The 17653-nt window shown below is 41.2% G+C and overlaps 1 protein-coding gene across 4 annotated transcripts in view; it reads left to right on the top strand.

Annotated features, from left to right (window-relative positions):
* FGF1 (fibroblast growth factor 1) overlaps positions 1 to 14358 on the top strand; it is a 136913-nt gene extending 122555 nt beyond the window's left edge. For all 4 annotated transcript variants that reach the window (XM_089673031.1, XM_089673032.1, XM_089673030.1 and 1 more), the window contains 3 exons: positions 268 to 472; positions 5537 to 5640; positions 9063 to 14358. In XM_089673031.1, coding sequence (XP_089529157.1) covers positions 304 to 472; positions 5537 to 5640; positions 9063 to 9257 — 468 coding nt within the window. In that variant the 5' untranslated portion in view covers positions 268 to 303 and the 3' untranslated portion in view covers positions 9258 to 14358. The remainder of the gene's footprint in view (positions 1 to 267; positions 473 to 5536; positions 5641 to 9062) is intronic.
* The last annotated feature ends 3295 nt before the right edge of the window (positions 14359 to 17653 follow it).

Consider the following 17653-nt stretch of genomic DNA (forward strand, 5'->3'; position numbering starts at 1 on the left):
CTAGAAATCTACCAATGGGGACACTATTTCTGGTAACCTGGAGGGTCCCAATGGATTCCCTTTATTTTCAGGGATTTCCTCTCACTTCCTGTTTTGACTATACAACAGGAAGTGAAAGTAAATCTCCCCAATGGGACACAGATGGCAAAAAAAAATACTGTTATAACCCTCTTACACTATCCAAAATGAGAAAAAAAAGTTTTGCCTATAGTTCTACTGTAAGAAACATTGAAATAAAGTCTGCCATTGCTTGTTGCTGTCTTACAGTGCTGAAAGCCCAGCATTGCTGGGAGAGTACGAAGGATGGCAGAAGGGGATATCACCACTTTCAGTGCTGTGACTGAGAAGTTTAACCTCCCAATGGGAAACTACAAGCAACCAAAGCTTCTATACTGCAGAAATGGAGGATACTTCTTGCGCATACTTCCAGATGGAGTGGTGGATGGAACAAGAGACCGAGATGACCTCAACAGTAAGGTTATAGGCAAAAGTAGAAAATAAGCTGTTTCTTAACTGGTATCAAGTCAAAATTATATTTTTCATTTTGGACAGAGTGAGAATGTGATTACAACCCCTGTTAGTTTTTTTACTGTTGTTTGCAACGCCAATGGGGGTGGGGGGATTCACTCCTCTATTTGTCCTGGGGTATTTTTCAATGGAGAGATGCTCACTTTGGGATTTCTTGGGTTCACGAAGACAAATTGGCATACAGAATACTAGATGGCTACGCAATTTTGACTGGTAACATTAAAATGTATGAATGGTCATGTGTGTAAGTAGTAGGTGATAGAAGGGGGAGAACACTGTAAACCAATTCTGCAAGATATATATGTACAGTGGCAAACCTGTAATTCGGAGAAGTAATACCCATTTATTCTATGCAAGTTCTACAAAAAGTGGTTATGCTTGAAAGTTGGAAGAAGGGTTTTCAACATTCTGAAAATATTTATTATTTTTTTCTAATCTGCATGGAGCAACTAGGGTTTCTTGTCCTTGTGACCTGAAGGTTGAACTTCACTGCTTTTTTCTTTATGTAACACTACCCCCACAGGAGCTGCTAACAAGTGGGATTCTTTTTTCTTACTCAGACATAGTTTAAGGCCTCAACCCCTCTGACACCTCAGGTTACCCCTCCTTACACAAAGTGGGGAGGTATTTTCACTGTACCGATCACCCTGAAATCTCCTATTTTGCAGTAGATATCTGTATATATTATCTCTCGAAAGGAAAATAGAAAGGGTATTACAGCACAGTATATAATAACACAAGAAACAAACTGGCAATATGCCCAGAGATTCAATGAATGGAACTTCTGACCTAAGCAACATAAACCCAGTGGTAGTCTTTTGCCGGCTATGGTGCAGCCCTTGGTGTCATTGGCGCACTTAGTGAAGGTTAGCAATCCTGCACACAGTGAGTTGGAAGTTATGCACTGGTATATTATTGTGCAGGGCAGCAAAATTGAGTCAAGTGTAGGTTAAAGTTGGAATGGGGCAACCAGGCAGGCCAATCGTTAAATGGAAATTTCCAACAGAGTTTTGGAAAATGTGAATATGACTTAAAGTGTTACTAAACCCACAACAGTAAATCAGTCTGTATATGCAGTAAAGCATGCTTGTTATACTCACTGTGGAACCTAAGGGGTTAATCCTCTGCATTGTGTAAAAAGGCTGTTTGATCTTTTCTTCTCTGTTCCTCCCCTTTTTCAAGCGGCCACCACTTATCTCCCGACTAAACCGTAGGCATGCACATGCTCAGTTTGGTGTATATTGGTAGAGAGGTTTTTTTTTTCTTGGGAGAATGCATGTGATCAGCACAGGGCCAATCAGCACTGTCGAGACAGAGGTCAGGGGATTTTCATCCTCCTTGAGCAGAAAAAAAACTCCTCCTACAAGCTTTAGCTAGTGCTGGGCTGGACACTGACAGAAGTCACAAGAGTGCTCTAACTGCTGATGAGAAAATGGATTTAGCAGTTTATATTTACTAAAATAATTGCACTTCCATGTTCTGTGTACTGTGGGAGATCAGATATAGTGAATGCAGGGTCCGGGGGTTTAGTAACACTTTAACTCTCTTAATGGTGTGTATAGTGTCAGCAATAGAACAGTGGTGGGTCTATCACCTGCACACCAACTCCCTGGGATCAGGTGGACAGACTGTGGTGATGGAGGAGGGGCCCCTGTGATGAATAGTGGGCATAGATCTCACTGATGCCGTTTGGCGGTAGTGCAGCAGGACTGTCACAGTAGACTGATGATACAGAATCACTTGTGACAACCTGGCTGTAGCAGAACGAGACTGGTACAATAGGTCAACGGCACTGTGTTTCCCATGGTAACCTGAAGCGAGCGGTACAGATGGCTGCACTCAATCTAACACCTGAGACCCCCATCTGGAACCCCCATCTTTTCTTTTTGAAAATCCACCTGTGCTCCAGGGCTTCTGGGAGATACAGTTTAACTTCAGCAAATACAATGTCCCGATGCTGCTCACAAGACTACACTTCCCAGAGTTCTTTGTGTTTCAAGATGGCTCAGGAAAGACAGGTCAGCATCTCTATATCTCCATCTTGTGGCCAAAAAAGGAATTGCATTACTAATACTTTACATTCTAGTCTATGGATAGCCTGGATAGCTCAGTGACAGCATGCCTGTTACATTTATTTTTAGCTTTATTCAATGTAATGATTTTTGTTTATATTTTTAATTTACTTTACTAGGACGCTCCAAAGTCAGTCATGTCCGACTCAGTCGTTATCAACTAAGATCCAGACAGACCTGTCATGCCCTGGCTTCCTACTGTGCTTGTCCTTATATCAGTTCTTGAGAACTCTATCTTTACTAAAGCAGGGAGTGCAAAATTAGCATTTTCTGTCTACTGTTACCCTGTACTGCAATTTGTTTCTTCTACAAAACGTACTGTAATTTCTCTATGGAATGCCTGCGTTGTACCAGCAACAAAAGATGGACTATCTGCCGCTGGTACTAGATATGCATATTGTATTTATGGGTTTTTAGCAGTTATGTTTAGCAACATATACATGGCTGCCTCTTATGTCTGTTAAAATGACAGGCCAGCAGGTGCCTGGTTGCCATCTCTTGTTCCTGACCCTATAGGGCACAACCACTGTGATCTACCCTCAAATCCCCCTTTTCGAGATAGCAGAAATTTCAATATTACAGGATTATAAGTTAGCTTCTTTAGGGTGTAAAGAGGATAATAACATCAAGTATAATGGGTAAAGCTTTTTTTTTCTATACTCTTTACCATATTAATATAGGTTCATGAATAGTCCAATTCATCCCCATATGCACCATAAAAGCAGACATAAAAAAGAAAGGAGGGAAAGGCCCCCCAATAGAGGAAGTTGATTAAAATATATTAAACCATTAAGAATAAGAAATGGAAGACAAACAAAAACAACAAAACAAAAATAAACAAAAAAGGGTGTGGGGGAACCTTTCCATACAGGCAGAAGCCAATCAGCAGGTGCTGGCTAATGGAGGACTGCTGGCACACACTGATCGGCGGGGAGAGAGACAGAACACAGCCCTGCCTATGTAAACAAGGCAGGGCTGTGTCCTGTTAGCAGCGATGTGCTGGATTTGGTTTCCCTGCAAAGCAGGGAATAAAATCCAGCACATAAAAACACCATATAGTACACATTTAAACACTGATTAGGCATACAGTTAACTGTTTGATCACCCTAGATATTTAAACCCTTCCCAGCCAATGTCATTAGTACAATCACAGTGTTTATTTTTATCACTGATCACTGTATTAGTGTCACTGATTCCCACAAAGTTAGTGTCAGATTGTCCACTGTAATATCGCAGTCCCACTATAAGTTGCTGATCACCGCCATTACTAGTATAAAAAAAAATTCCAGTATATATATACCATAGTTTGTAGCCACTATAACGTTTGCTCAAACCAATCAATATACTATATGCTTATTGGGATTTTTTTTTCCAAAAATATGTGTCAGAATACATATTGGCCTAAATTTATGAAGAAAATTGATTTTTTTTATTTTTTATTCGATATGTTTTATAGCAGAAAGTAAAATATATATTGTTTTTTTTTTCAAATTGTCGGTCTTTTTTTGTTCATAGCACAAAAAAAACCCAGTGGCGATCAAAAAAAAAATCTCTATTTGTGGGAAAAAAATTACATAAATTAAATTTATGTAAAGTGTTGCATGATCGCACAGTTGTTGGTTAAAGTAACGCAGTGTTGTATAGCAAGAAATGGCCTGGTCATGAATCTTCAAGTGGTTAAAGAAGAACAAGGTTGTTACCATTTGTAATGTCTAAGATACTAAACAACCAGTCGAGGTTTGGTACATGGGTGAGGTGTCCTCTGGTACTAGGAGGGTGCTATTTGTGCTCCCTCCCTAGCAGTACATCTCCCACAGCAACTGGGGAGCAAACTAATGTTACGGAGGTCCTCAGCCTAACTGTATGGTATTGAAGAGTTAATATGGGACACACATGAGATCGGTGCCAGGTATGCGGCGGGAGCCCATTCTGTTACTGGGAGTGAGGTAACAGAGGTACACTGGCTGGTGGAGGTGGTGGCACTCCAGCCACCACCCTGAATGCAACACATAATAGTTAATGGATGTAGAGCTATAGGGCAACACTTTCTCAGGAACTCACCTTCATTCTGCATGCAGCACCCACTCATCTTTAAGTTGGGAGACACCTAAGCATTTTCTGCAGCGTTTTCCAGAAACGCAGTACAGTCCATTTTACATAATTTCCTATGGGACATGTTCACACCTGTGCGTTTTCACCCAGTGCGTTTTTTGGAAAGGGTTAGTGACTTTTTTTAAATTCAAGAAGTTTTGTTTTTGTTTCTTTATACTTCAATGGAAATGCTGCAGAAAAGCATGTATTGCCTAGCAACAAGAAAAAAAAGGAAACAAAAAAGGCAAAACGCATCAAAAACACAAGTGCAAAAAATGCAAAACGCAATGCAGAAACATCTCAAACGCAACCTGCATAGGTGTGAACCTAGACTTAATGTTAGACTGTGCACATGACCGCAGTTCCTGCCTGTTTCTGGGCATCGGTGAGCATGCCTCTGGCAAAGGTACCCCTAGTGCATGGGTGCGGTAGACCCCTCCCACAAAATGTGTAGTCTGTAAAACACAACCACCCTGCAGATGGTCTACATAGGCAAAGCACAGACAATGTCACACACTGAGCTTTAATCTTTAAAATGGTGGGAGATGGACTTTTATATATTGTACATAGATATATATTTTCCTTGTTCTCCATGCAGCAAACTATAGGAGTTTAGTGCATATTTTATTATTGTTTAGAGTTTAGTGCATATTTTATTTTCAAAAGATTTCTTACTTTTCCTAACTAGTTTAGAAAACAACTAGAAGACGTGGGGCTGTTGCTGACAACACTCTACCTCTGCCTAGATTTTTTACAAAATCTATTATTATTTTACTGAAATACTTCTAACAAATATGTTTCTCTTCTGTACTTTGGTATCATTAGAATAACATTTTCTCTTTTAGTTCAGTTGCAGCTAAGCACAGAAAGCATTGGTGTGGTTTATATCAAGAATGCTGATACTGAGAATTACTTGGCTATGAATGAAAATGGCCTTTTATATGGATCAGTAAGTATCAAGTAACACCCTTTAGAAATATATTGCAATGACCTTTTTAGAAACATATACAGGCAGCTGCTATGGGGCCTGGTGGTGGGAGGGGGACAAGTTGGGAGGCTGTTGGGGCAAATAAAACTTAAAAAAAATGTGTGCATCTGAAAGCCACACATATCCAGTACTGTATTGTTGGGCAGCCCATTTACAGTATGGCTTGTGTTAAAATAAATGTATTAAAGCAATAAGTTTTTATGCACTGAAGCAGCCTGTTAACTTTGAATAGAATGGCAATGCACTTTAATGTGCAAAAAAAAAAACCTTTAGTATTTTTGGCAATGCAGCGCACCACATCAAATGAAATAGGGTTGATTTACTAAAACTGAAGAGTGCAAAATCTGGTGTGGGTTTTGCATGGTATCCAATCAGCTTTTAACTTCAGCTTGTTCAATAAAACTTTGACAAAAGAAAAAAAACTGGAAGCTGATTGGTTTCGATCTGGTTTCTACCAGATTTTGCACTCTCCAGTTTTAGTAAATCAACAAGTTTTCTAAAGTGCTTTGTACTACAGGTGCAGATACTGTACAGAAACTGATTTATTGTACACTAATGTCCACTGATATAATGGATATGTCATACCTCCCAACTTTTGAACTTCAGAATGAGGGACACTTGAGGAAGGAAGTGGCCTGTGGCATGCGTAGTGTGGTTAAAATGGGTGTGGCCAAATGCTTAACAGTGGAAGGTGCCTAAAGGGAGAGGTTAAACAAAATCCGTGCTTTCTTACTTCTAAAATATGCTTTGATTGCTGTGCCACAGGGGTCTCATGAACACAAACCCCAGCACAATCATTTAAAAAAAAAAGAAAACCAAGCATTCATTACAAATGGTTTTGCACAAACTGAGGAAGAGTGTGTTACACAAAGTGTGGAAGGATTCAGGAATGCATTACCACAGAGAGCAGGATTCAGGAGTGCGTTTCATACAGAGTGCAGGATTCAGGAGTGCGTTTCATACAGAGTGCAGGATTCAGGAGTGCGTTTCGTACAGAGTGCAGGATTCAGGAGTGCGTTTCATACAGAGTGCAGGGTTCAGGAGTGTGTTTCATACAGAGTGCAGGGTTCAGGAGTGCGTTTCGTACAGAGTGCAGGGTTCAGGAGTGCGTTTCGTACAGAGTGCAGGGTTCAGGAGTGAGTTTCATACAGAGTGCAGAATTCAGGAGTGCGTTTCGTACAGAGTGCAGGGTTCAGGAGTGCGTTTCGTACAGAGTGCAGGGTTCAGGAGTACGTTTCATACAGAGTGCAGAATTCAGGAGTGCGTTTCGTACAGAGTGCAGAATTCAGGAGTGCGTTTCGTACAGAGTGCAGAATTCAGGAGTGCGTTTCGTACAGAGTGCAGGGTTCAGGAGTGCGTTTCATACAGAGTGCAGGGTTCAGGAGTACGTTTCATACAGAGTGCAGGATTCAGGAATGCATTTCATGCAGAGTGCAGGATTCAGAAGTTAGTTAAACCACAAAGACACCGATAAAACATACACTTACTTTCTAAAATCTTGATTACCAGAATACAGGAGCCGAGACAAGAATGTAAGCATCAGATGGATAAGAAATGAGTGCAGCTGAGCAGGACCTGCAGCAATGTGAACATCTAGCATAGCCAAGGATTGGTGAACAAGCCGGCAGGGTACGGCTGCAATGAGAGAGTGCAACTGTCAAGTCCAACCTGTGATGTTGGGGATGGGTGGGGCTGATATGAGTTTCAGGGGCTCCACCACAGAACTACAAACTTTAGTGTTGGGCAGTAAGTGTTAGGCATACAGGATGAATTTCAGCATGCTGGCCTGTGCTGTATAAGAAACTTGGAAAGCAATAAAAAAAATTCATTTCTGCTGACATCTTTTTCTGGGTTCAGTGCCTTTGGCCATCTTGGTTAGCTAGTGTGAAATGCTGACAATGTACATTAAAGTGTTACTAAACCCAGGACCCTGCATCCACTATATCTGGTCTTCCACAGTACACACAACATGGAAATACAATTATTTTAGTAAATATAAACTGCTAAATACCTTTTCTCATCAGAGGTTAGAGCAGTCTTGTGACTTCTATCAGTGTCGGGCCCGGCACTAGCTAAAGCTTGTAAGAGGAGTATTCTTTCTGCTCTAGGAGGATGTAAAACCCCTGACCTCTGTCTGACCAGTGCTGATTGGCCCTGTGTTGATCACATGCACTCTACCAAGAAAAGAAAAAACCTTTCAAGCAATACACACCAAACTGATCATGTGCAAATGCCTACAGTTCAGTCTGTCTCATCAGGAGATAAGAGGTGGTTCCTTGAAAAAGGGGAGAAACAGAGAAGAAAGGATGAAATGGCCTTTTTACACAATGCAGAGCATTAACCCCTTAGGTTCCACAGTGAGTATAACAAGCATGCTTTACTGCATATACAGACTGATTTTACTGTTGTGGGTTTAGTAACACTTTAAGATGCACATGCAAAGCTCAGTGTACATTATGAGGAAGCAATGCTGGTAGTCAGAAAAAGTGCTTTTACTGTGGAAGAGACTGCCTTCTACAGTAAAAGCCTACTTGCAAACAATTTTTAGGCTTTTAAGCCAAATTTCCACTTTAATAATTCCTTTATTGCTGATATTATTGCTACTAAAAATCTTGTTTTTTGGTTTACAATTTACATTAGCTATCAGACTTCCAGGACATGCTTGCTGTGGAGGTGAAAGGGGTGAAATTTTTTGAGTTGATGCCAAGGCCAAGGCCTTTAAAAAGTTGATGCCTGGGACGTCTAGTGGATTACTGGGGAAAATTGCAGGTTAAAAATTAATTTCCTGCTTTGCTACCCTCTCTTCCCTGGCAACTTGTATTCACAGCATTGTCCCCTAATAGAATGTTAAGTATACTGATATCTTTTATCTGCTATCTGTCCTTAATTTAGGCATACTTTACGATCAAGTATGCGCAAATCAAAATTTTGCTATGAGGCCCAATAGTCTGTAATCACGCTTCTGGCTGGGGGAGAATGGACTATTCTCTTAAATGCTATTTGTAACTTTACTAGAAGTAATTCTAAATGCAGACAAAAAAATATATAATGAAAAAACCCTATGCCGAACGTAATAATTCACATGTATTATGTGTATCAGTTGTGAGAAGACCGTTACAATGATCAAAAGTGGTTTCATTAATAACAAAGCACCTCCTATGGTGACAGAAATCTGCAGCCGAAGCATATTTTAAAGACATTCCAGACAGAGCCACAGTAGTGAGGCCAGGGAAGCATCGGTTTCAAGTGCAGACCAAAAGCATCATTTGCTTAGCCAGAATCTTTCCTTCAGAATTGCCATCCAATTCCTCTATATATAACATTAAAGTTTAGTTTCCCACAAGAAATAAACTCCGTTCTTTTTTTTCTCTTTCTTTTCCAAGATGACAGTGAATGAGGAATGCCTGTTTTTGGAGACTATAGAGGAGAATAACTACAATACATACAAGTCAAAGAAATACTCTGATTTGAACTGGTTTGTTGGCATTAAGAAGAATGGGACGTGCAAGCGTGGTTCACGGACTCACTACGGCCAAAACGCCATCCTGTTCCTTCCATTATCAGTGTCAAGTGACTAGAGATTTTCAGCCAGTACTGGCGACTGATCTGCTTTCAAATTCATACTGTTACATGTTATTTGTGGTATTGCCGTAAACTATTATATTGTACTTTAGGCCAAATCAGTGTATTAACAGGAAACACTTACAAAACCCCAATCTTAGAGTGTGGCATTTTCATCCCAACTGGAGTATTTATGGCCATGCTGACTTTAGTCCAGGGAAAATCACTTTATAAATGTATTAAAAGCATGGGGCAACAGGATGCTAAGCATTAAAGTATCCCTTTTGCTTTTGTGTTATTGATGGTAAAATAGCTGTGGAAAATAAGAAATGATGGGGCTATGCAAATGTCTACTGAGCCAGTGGCCTTAATTCATTAGGCTGTAATGTCACTTAAGATGTGCTAAAAAGTACCCATTTGGTAGCTTGACAGTAGAGAGCACAAGCCAATGTGGAAGTTACATTTCATGGCATGCCTTGAAGGCAACTGCTTTGGAAAACTGGTAAATTGATGGGTTTAGTTCTGCTTTAATTACTGGTTTGACCTCAGTTCAAATACCTGCTCAGCGAATCTAGCAATGTCTTACTGCAATATGCTTCACACTGCCACTGCCTGGGTCCCACACTGCCATCTTCTTTTGTGATGTCATCAGGAACTGGCTGCCTTTACTGGGATCAGCAGCCAGCTCCCAACGACACACTACCAAGCCCACCCTCTTCCCCCTATCTGCTGAATGGAAGCCTATTCTTCAGGGAGATGTGATGTATATATACCAGGAGGCACCAGGAGTGCAGCATGACATTCTCTCCCATGGATAGACGGCAAGGGTGGGCTGGAATGGAATAACTAAAAAAAAAAAAATAATTTTAAGCACCATTTAGCCCTTCTTAAAGTGAACCTTCACTTAAAAATGAAAGTTCCTGTCCTCCCTCACTCCTTTAACAAATGTGGCGTGTTTTTATTTTTTCCCTGGAAGAAGAATTTCCAATTCCAAAATTCTCATATAGGTAGTTTGCACCCCACCACCTGTAACCTCCTGGAACACGTCACATGGAGGCTGCAGCACGTGTCCCACAGCACTGCTGTAACTCTCGCATGCGCACTGGGAAGCTGGCTCTGAAACTTTGGGAAATCAAAACTGGCTTCCATATCCAAGAAAGCTCCGAGGAAGACAGTGCTGAATATCACAGGCTGGTTATTGGGTATTGGTAACTGCTGACCTCTACTTGTTTGTTTTAACAAATTAAAGTGCCTCTTTAAGTGATGTTGCAGCTTGCAGAATCAGGGCTGGTGGGTTGATTCACTAAGGCCCTGTTCACATCTGAAGATTTAGTATTGTGGTCAGAATCGCTGCGATTCTAAATCATACTGCAATAGTGGCAAAACTTTAATTTTTAATGTCACTTCAACACGGTGTGGTTTTGCTGCATGATAAATGATGGCAATCCACATTGTGCGAAGGTTGTTGCCCAAGGAGAAGCAGGAGTGATGCAATTTATCGCTCAAAGATTGTGGCAAAACTGCACTGTTTTAGGTGCCATTAAAAATCAATGGCACTGAAACACGCACAGTGTGTTTTGACACTATTGCAGTGCAACTTGGAATCATTGGCAGAATCACTGCAATCCTGTCTGCAATCCCAAATCACCAGATGTGAACAGAGCCTTAGGGAGTAGAGACTGTTCACTTAGTAAAGTGAATGTTTACCGAGCACAGTGAAGCTACGTTCAGATTAAAGCAGAACTCCACCCAAAAGGGGAAGTTCCACAGGTCTGCCTCCTCTCCCCCTCTACTGCCACATTTGGAACTTTTTGGGGGGTAGCAGGTACCTGGTTTTGAGCTGATCTGAGCCAGAAGTTTGGCCCCACTTCTAACCCCGCAGCCTTCTTGGATACTTCCCAGGTCCCTGCATGCGCAGTAGGAAACCGGCTGTGAATCCAGAAGGCCGGACATCACCGGACCCCTGGGACAGCTAAGTGCCCTTATATTAAAAGTCAGTAGCTACAGTATTTGTAGCTGCTGACTTTTAATTTTTTGGGGAGAGCCCACTTTAATACAATGTACCTTTTTTATAGGGAAAAAAACTTGTTTTCCTTGAATATGATTGGGTTGAAAATGAACAGTTTCATCTTATTTATGAAGCTCAATGACCATTCACTTTGCTAAGTGAACAGTTTATACTCCTTTAGTACATTAACCCTGATGTTCACTTTGCTCAGTGCAAGGTGACGTTGTATCCACTTTGAATACCTAATTCAGTGCAAGGGAAATTAAAAAAACATTTATTTGTTAGAATACAATTGGATGATTGATGTGAACATAGCTTCATCTTTTTCACTAAGCTCATAGCCATTTACTTTGCAATTGCTAATTCTCTACAGCTTTAATAAATCAAACGCAGTGAAAATATTTTTTATACTAAATAAAAACTTTTCAGTTGGACTGATTATGTAACAATGACAGTGAGGGAGATGAGTAAAACTGCAGCACTTAGAATCTGGTGCAGCTGTGCATGGTAGCCAAACAGCTTGTTCAATTAAGCTTTGACAATAAGCCCCCGTTCACATCAAGCCCGACTTTGAAATCGTGCGACTTACAGTGAATTCGCACGATTTCAAAGTAGGGGGACATATCGATTTCAAGTGAATGTACTACTTTAGAAATTGATGTGGCTCCGGCCAAGTCGGAACCACACCGATTTGACTGCTGTAATTGTGGACAATAGGGTGCGACTTGGCATACGATTTGCAAGTCACCTGGAATTGCATGCCAAAACACACTCAATGTGACCGGGGGGCTAACACCTGGAAGCTGGTTGGTTTCTCTGCAGAGTTGCACCAGATTTTGCACTCTCCAGTTTTAGTACATAGCCCCAAATGTCTTTCAAATTCCTGTGAATGATGTAGTGGCAATTATGTAACACTGAGCAACATGTTACAAGTTATAGTCAGTCCGGTTTCCGTGGTGTAAACTGGGATTATCTTGTATTGTACAAATATTTTCAGAAGCAGAGTAGCATGATCTGTACTAGCTAGCAGAATGTTAATTAACCTGAGATACTGTAGGTAGGCTGCCATTGCTGGACTCCTTTTAAAAATGATAATTGCCTGGCTGTCTCTGGCTCCAATATGTGAGTCACTGTCTGAGAACCAGCATGTGGTAAGTAAAGTCAGAACTAATGATCTGCAGATTTGTTTCTGAACAGTGAATCAAAACGTATTGAAGCTGATGGCAACCAGGAAACAACAGTGGCAGCCTACATATTCTCTCCGGATAACCACGGGTTGTAGGAAAGAAAATCGCTGGATTCCCCCATCAACACATTCAGTGTTGATGGGGGAATCCCTCCAGCAAAGATATTGTGTTCTCCCGGAAAGGGGGAACTGTCCCTCCTGGAAGAGCACAGTCATTATTGCTAGTGGCCAGGGGCGGACTGACAACTCATGGGGCCCCTGTGTCCTTGCCCAAACTCAAAAAAGCCTATGAAAAAGGTATTAGGGGCATCTCATGGGGCCCCCTACTGACCCCGAGCCCTCGGGCAGTGCCCGAGTTTCCAAATGGTCAGTCTGACCCTGCTAGCGGCTATAGCTGCTAGCAATAATCGCATTAAAAATCTGAGAGGCTGGTTGTACCCAAGTCGTACAACAATCGAATTGGATACAATTGGGCTACACAACTGCTGAACCGACAGGGATTCAAACCATCTTCGGCTGGGTTTAGACTCTCTGCATTTGTATCTGCCTCAATGATGGCTACTTCCTGTACATACAGGTATAGTGATTACAACATGCTTTATCTAATTGCTGCTTCTATTCAGACATTGTTTTATTTTCTTTTGTGTATAGGTGAAAAGACAACACTAAAGGAAGCAGTTAAGGGTAATAGTTTAAAACGGCTACCTTTGGTTACATGAATGAAGAATGATATTGAATTAATGATGTAGATCTTCCTGTAAAAACTGTTAAACGGGGAAAAAAGAACCTGAAAAAAAAACACTGTTAAAGCAGTATTGAACCCAAAATAAAGAAATGTAATATATTGTAGCTTACCAATCTGTAGATGTAATGGCTACATTAATTTAAATTTTTAGGCTTTATTCCCTTCTGTTTTTACCTTTTAGGCTTTATTCCCTCTGTTTGATCTGGCACACCCCCTGTGTTAGAGTGCCTACACTCTGGATCAAGTTGCACAGGAGGCACAGCAGACCGCAGCATTGTCAGTCTGGGAAAGGGTGTTGCTGATGTACTAGCAGACTGAGATGCACAAACTGAAGCCAAACTCCAGCTAGTACTTTATAATCAATTACAGCAACGTTTTTTTTTCTTTTTGGATAAATGTTTTACATAAATAAAATCTGACCATTGTAAACACCCGTCAGTGTTAAATGGTTTGTCTCATCATTTTAACTAATATAGCTGCTGGAGAACTTAATCTTTTGAAACAGGCGTACTGGCTGGATCACCAGGTGAAAAGAAAGAAAGCCTAAAAATAAGGCAGCCATCGCATCTAAGAACTGGTAAGTTGTGATATAATAAATGTTTGCTTTGGGTTTAATATTGCTTTAATACTTACCTGTATGGTCACCAGTCAAACAGCTCTAAGCAAGCAGTGAAGAGGAACTGGTCTGTGGGCCAATTACAAAGCTACAAACAGAACCAATGATGGACCTACAAGCATGGTTAGTAGCTAGAGAGTTAGAAACACACACATAGCAGACAAAGCTCCAACACTTTTAGGTGGCACTAGAGCTTGCAATGTCCCTACACGTTCCGCGTTGATATAATGGCCTGTCTCACTGGTCAATAGGAATGTACAGGAGGCGGGAAGAGGAGGGCAGATTTCAGCACCATCAAGAGGTGCAGTAGCTTTGCCTGTTAGTACGGGCAAGCATTTGGACAAAGCAGGAAAAGCAAAATCTGCTGACCACTATAAAGTTCTGGAACCTTTGAGTAGCTGCACTTTATACTATCTGCAGCTTTTTGTTTTCTCATTTAACTACATTTACTGTATCGGAATAATAATAATTTATATTTCTAACTTATGTGAATTGATAGAAAACATATATTGTAAGCTTAACTGAAATCTGTATGGCTAAATAAAACTATATATCAAGTAAAATGCATCCTTTTGTTATTACTGTGAATGAGTGTAGTATGGGTTTGTAATAGTTAATGATTTACAAGAAACGTAGTAATAGTTTAATATGTAATACCCTGCTGTAATATCAGCTGCAGGATGTTAAAACCAACACAAGATGGCAGTGTCCTGCAAATTCAGTGGCACCCACAGAATGCAGAGCAGCCCCATGGACCATGTATGCTGAACCGCAGGACTTTGCTAGGGAGCAGTGTATGAGATGACTACTTTTCCCAGAAGAGCTGGCATGTGGGTAGATATATACAGAAGCCGAGGAGACTGGATAGGAAGTGAGAGGGGAGAGCGCAGGAGAGCAGAAGCAGAGAGAGAGTTGTGCTGATTGCCGGAGAACTGGATCAGGCCGCAGAACTAGAGGGAGGAGAGGAAAGGCGGAGTTGCTGACTGCTGGCCTTACCACCCAGGTGATTCAGAACACAGTGATCGGACGGAACACTGCAAGAGAAGCAAGAGAATCTATGAGGACCCCCATCCACTGACAAACAGACAGCCAGGACCTGCTGGAAGTCACCAATTGGGTGAGAGAGTTCCATACATCAGTTAAACAAGAGAACACTGACATTCTCTTCATATCTGCTACTTTCCTGCACACAGTTGCGAACATTGCATGCAGTTAGCACGTATTGTGGCCTAGTTCCCACAGCCACTACTGTTAAACACATTTGCAGCACAGTCCAATCATCAGAGCTGTCCGTAGTTTACACTTTCTGCAGGCCATATCACATCAATGCTCCCTTGACCATTGGCTTACCCTCTTAAAGGAGCATCTACTACTGTTGCCATTGGTTACTGCAGCCTAGAGGGGAGTTGCCCTTTTCCCAACAAGCCCTACTGCCAGTTTGACACTTTGTTCGCCAAAAGCTGCCTTTCTTTCCTGAGTGCATAAAAAGGGACAACACTCAAATCAAGTACCACTTAAAGGGAGAGTTCTTGTCCTTTTTTCTTCCTCTCCTTGTGTTAATCCTTTAAGGAACTTTTCTGTCTCTCCAATCTAAGCATTGAAAGTGTGATCTCTGTAACTTACAGTTGTGATGAGATAGCGATAACTCCAATCTTAGTTGAATAACACAGGCAGTGACTCCATCAGATGACACCTTGTAGATCTTGTGAAGTTTATTCCATAAACTGAGAGAATCTTACAACAATGAACATCAGATAGGTCAAAAGATCATAATGTGATCTGCTTCATGACATGAGGCTAGAAGATGAAATGCATTACTGGGAAAAGAGGTGGGCTATCTATACAGCATGAACTAAACCAAAGGAAAGGGAGGGGCAGAGACAAAATACAAAGAACACTTAAAGGCATATGACAGTCATGTGAAACATGACAGGAACTGTCACCTACATCACTTTCTACATCTGCACCAACTGGACCCCAGTGAGTGCACAGAAGAATCCTCACTGCATTGACTACCTTGGTCAAAGAGCTCTTTCTATCTCAGATGTAAGCCTTGCCACCAGATTCTGAGGGCCCAAAGTGAGCTAGTTCTACTGTTTGCTAGTTTTCATTGCTCACTGGAGTTGACAACCTGCCAGGTTGAAGGTATTGGGCTAACTTCTGGAAAGCCGGCCTGCTAACATGTGTTCTTTCTTTGCTTAGAGTTGCTAAGAGTGATAATTGCCATTCCACGTATCAGCACCATGTTGTACTGTCTAACCAAACTTACATTGAGGTTCAATATAAACATCATATCAGTTTGCTCTAATTTGTGTGTAAGTATACTTTCTGGTGGTAATTTACTCTGGTCAAAAGAGTCCTGTGGTGTCAGCAGAAGTTAGGCTTTCAGAAAGGGGTCAAGAACGACAGGGAGCCCAAAAATAACTCAGCGACTCCTAAGGGATTAGTGTTATCAATGATGTTAGTGTACAAGTAATCGCTTCTATCTATCTATATATAATATGTTTAATGTTTCTATATATAATATGTTTTATGGTCTCATTATTATGTGGAAAGTTGGGAACATCTGACCTTACTTTTCTATGGTGTGGTTCAAATCAGTTTTAACTAGTTTTTTGGGCTGCTTTAAATATGACTAGAAGACAAAGGGCTATTTGAGCTGGATTTGGAGGAGTATGAATCAAGGACTATTGCTTCCAGGAACTTCAAACGAAGAAGTTGTGAACTCCCCTGGATTGAGCATGCTGTATTTATCTACAGTATTTTATCATCTGTAATACATCTATAAACCAAGCTAAGTAAACTCCTTTTATTATTATACTCTTGAATTGACTGAATTTATTTTACTACATCCATATATCTGAAAGGTTAAACATAACCTGGAAGTAAGAAAGATTAACCCTTTATTACAATGGGCAGTGGATGGCTAATTTCTGATGACATTTTCTACACAGAATTCTGGTTACTGCATAGTAAGGGTTAGATTTACTAAAGGGTAAAGGGAGGAGGACCGGCTGTATTGCCTTGTGACTCTTGTGGATCCCCCTGCAGTGCTGCCAGCTTTCTCCTTCTGGTTGCTGGGGGATCAATTCTAGTATCAGCTCCCTTTTCCACCTGCTGTCGGGCCCCCCCTGTGCCCCCTCCCCCTCAGCACTGACGGCTTCCCTTCTCTCCTCTCCTGCCAGCAGCTGCTGAAGGCACACAGGGGAATTGTTTCAGGAGGGAGAGCAGGGGCTGGTAAATATGTCCTGAATGAACACAGTGAGCAATCACTCCTTTGTCCATTCATCACTGAATCATAGTAAACTGTGCCTACTATGCTTCATGCTTCAGTTTGTGAATACACAGGAAGCTCAGCACAGAGCACTTCCCATTCGTTCACTGTCCAGTGCAGATGATGCTGCAGAGTAAGGGACTAATGAATCTATGTCCTCTGTCCCTATCACTGTGATATGAGACATCAGAGGTCTGTTTAGATCCTTGATATTTCACCAAAGCCCTCCCCCCCCCAACAGGGCAGTTAAAAAAAAGTAATAAAAGAAAAAATACAATTATAAAAAAAAAATTAAACAACATTAAGGGCTTGGTATCATGTGATTTACTCTCTGAAGAGCAGTCAGCATTTAGATCGCTCTTCAGGAAGCATTTGAGGAGAGGGGAGGCATATTGCTCACTAATCACCTGCTTTTCAAAAGTTGTGGGGCGCTAGCAGAGCAGGAGCTGCTCTGTTCATTTGAGTCTTGTTCGACAAGGGTATAATTTCTGCCATAGGTGCAAAGCATAGCATCGTAGTCATGGTATTTTAGCAAAGATAGTATTTGATATTTTCGGGGATCCTGTCAGGTAGGCTGTATGAAA

This window comes from Staurois parvus, unplaced genomic scaffold, assembly GCF_062004578.1.
Source record: "Staurois parvus isolate SC_StPar_1 unplaced genomic scaffold, SC_StPar_1.0 ptg000133l, whole genome shotgun sequence".
Lineage (NCBI taxonomy): Eukaryota > Metazoa > Chordata > Amphibia > Anura > Ranidae > Staurois > Staurois parvus.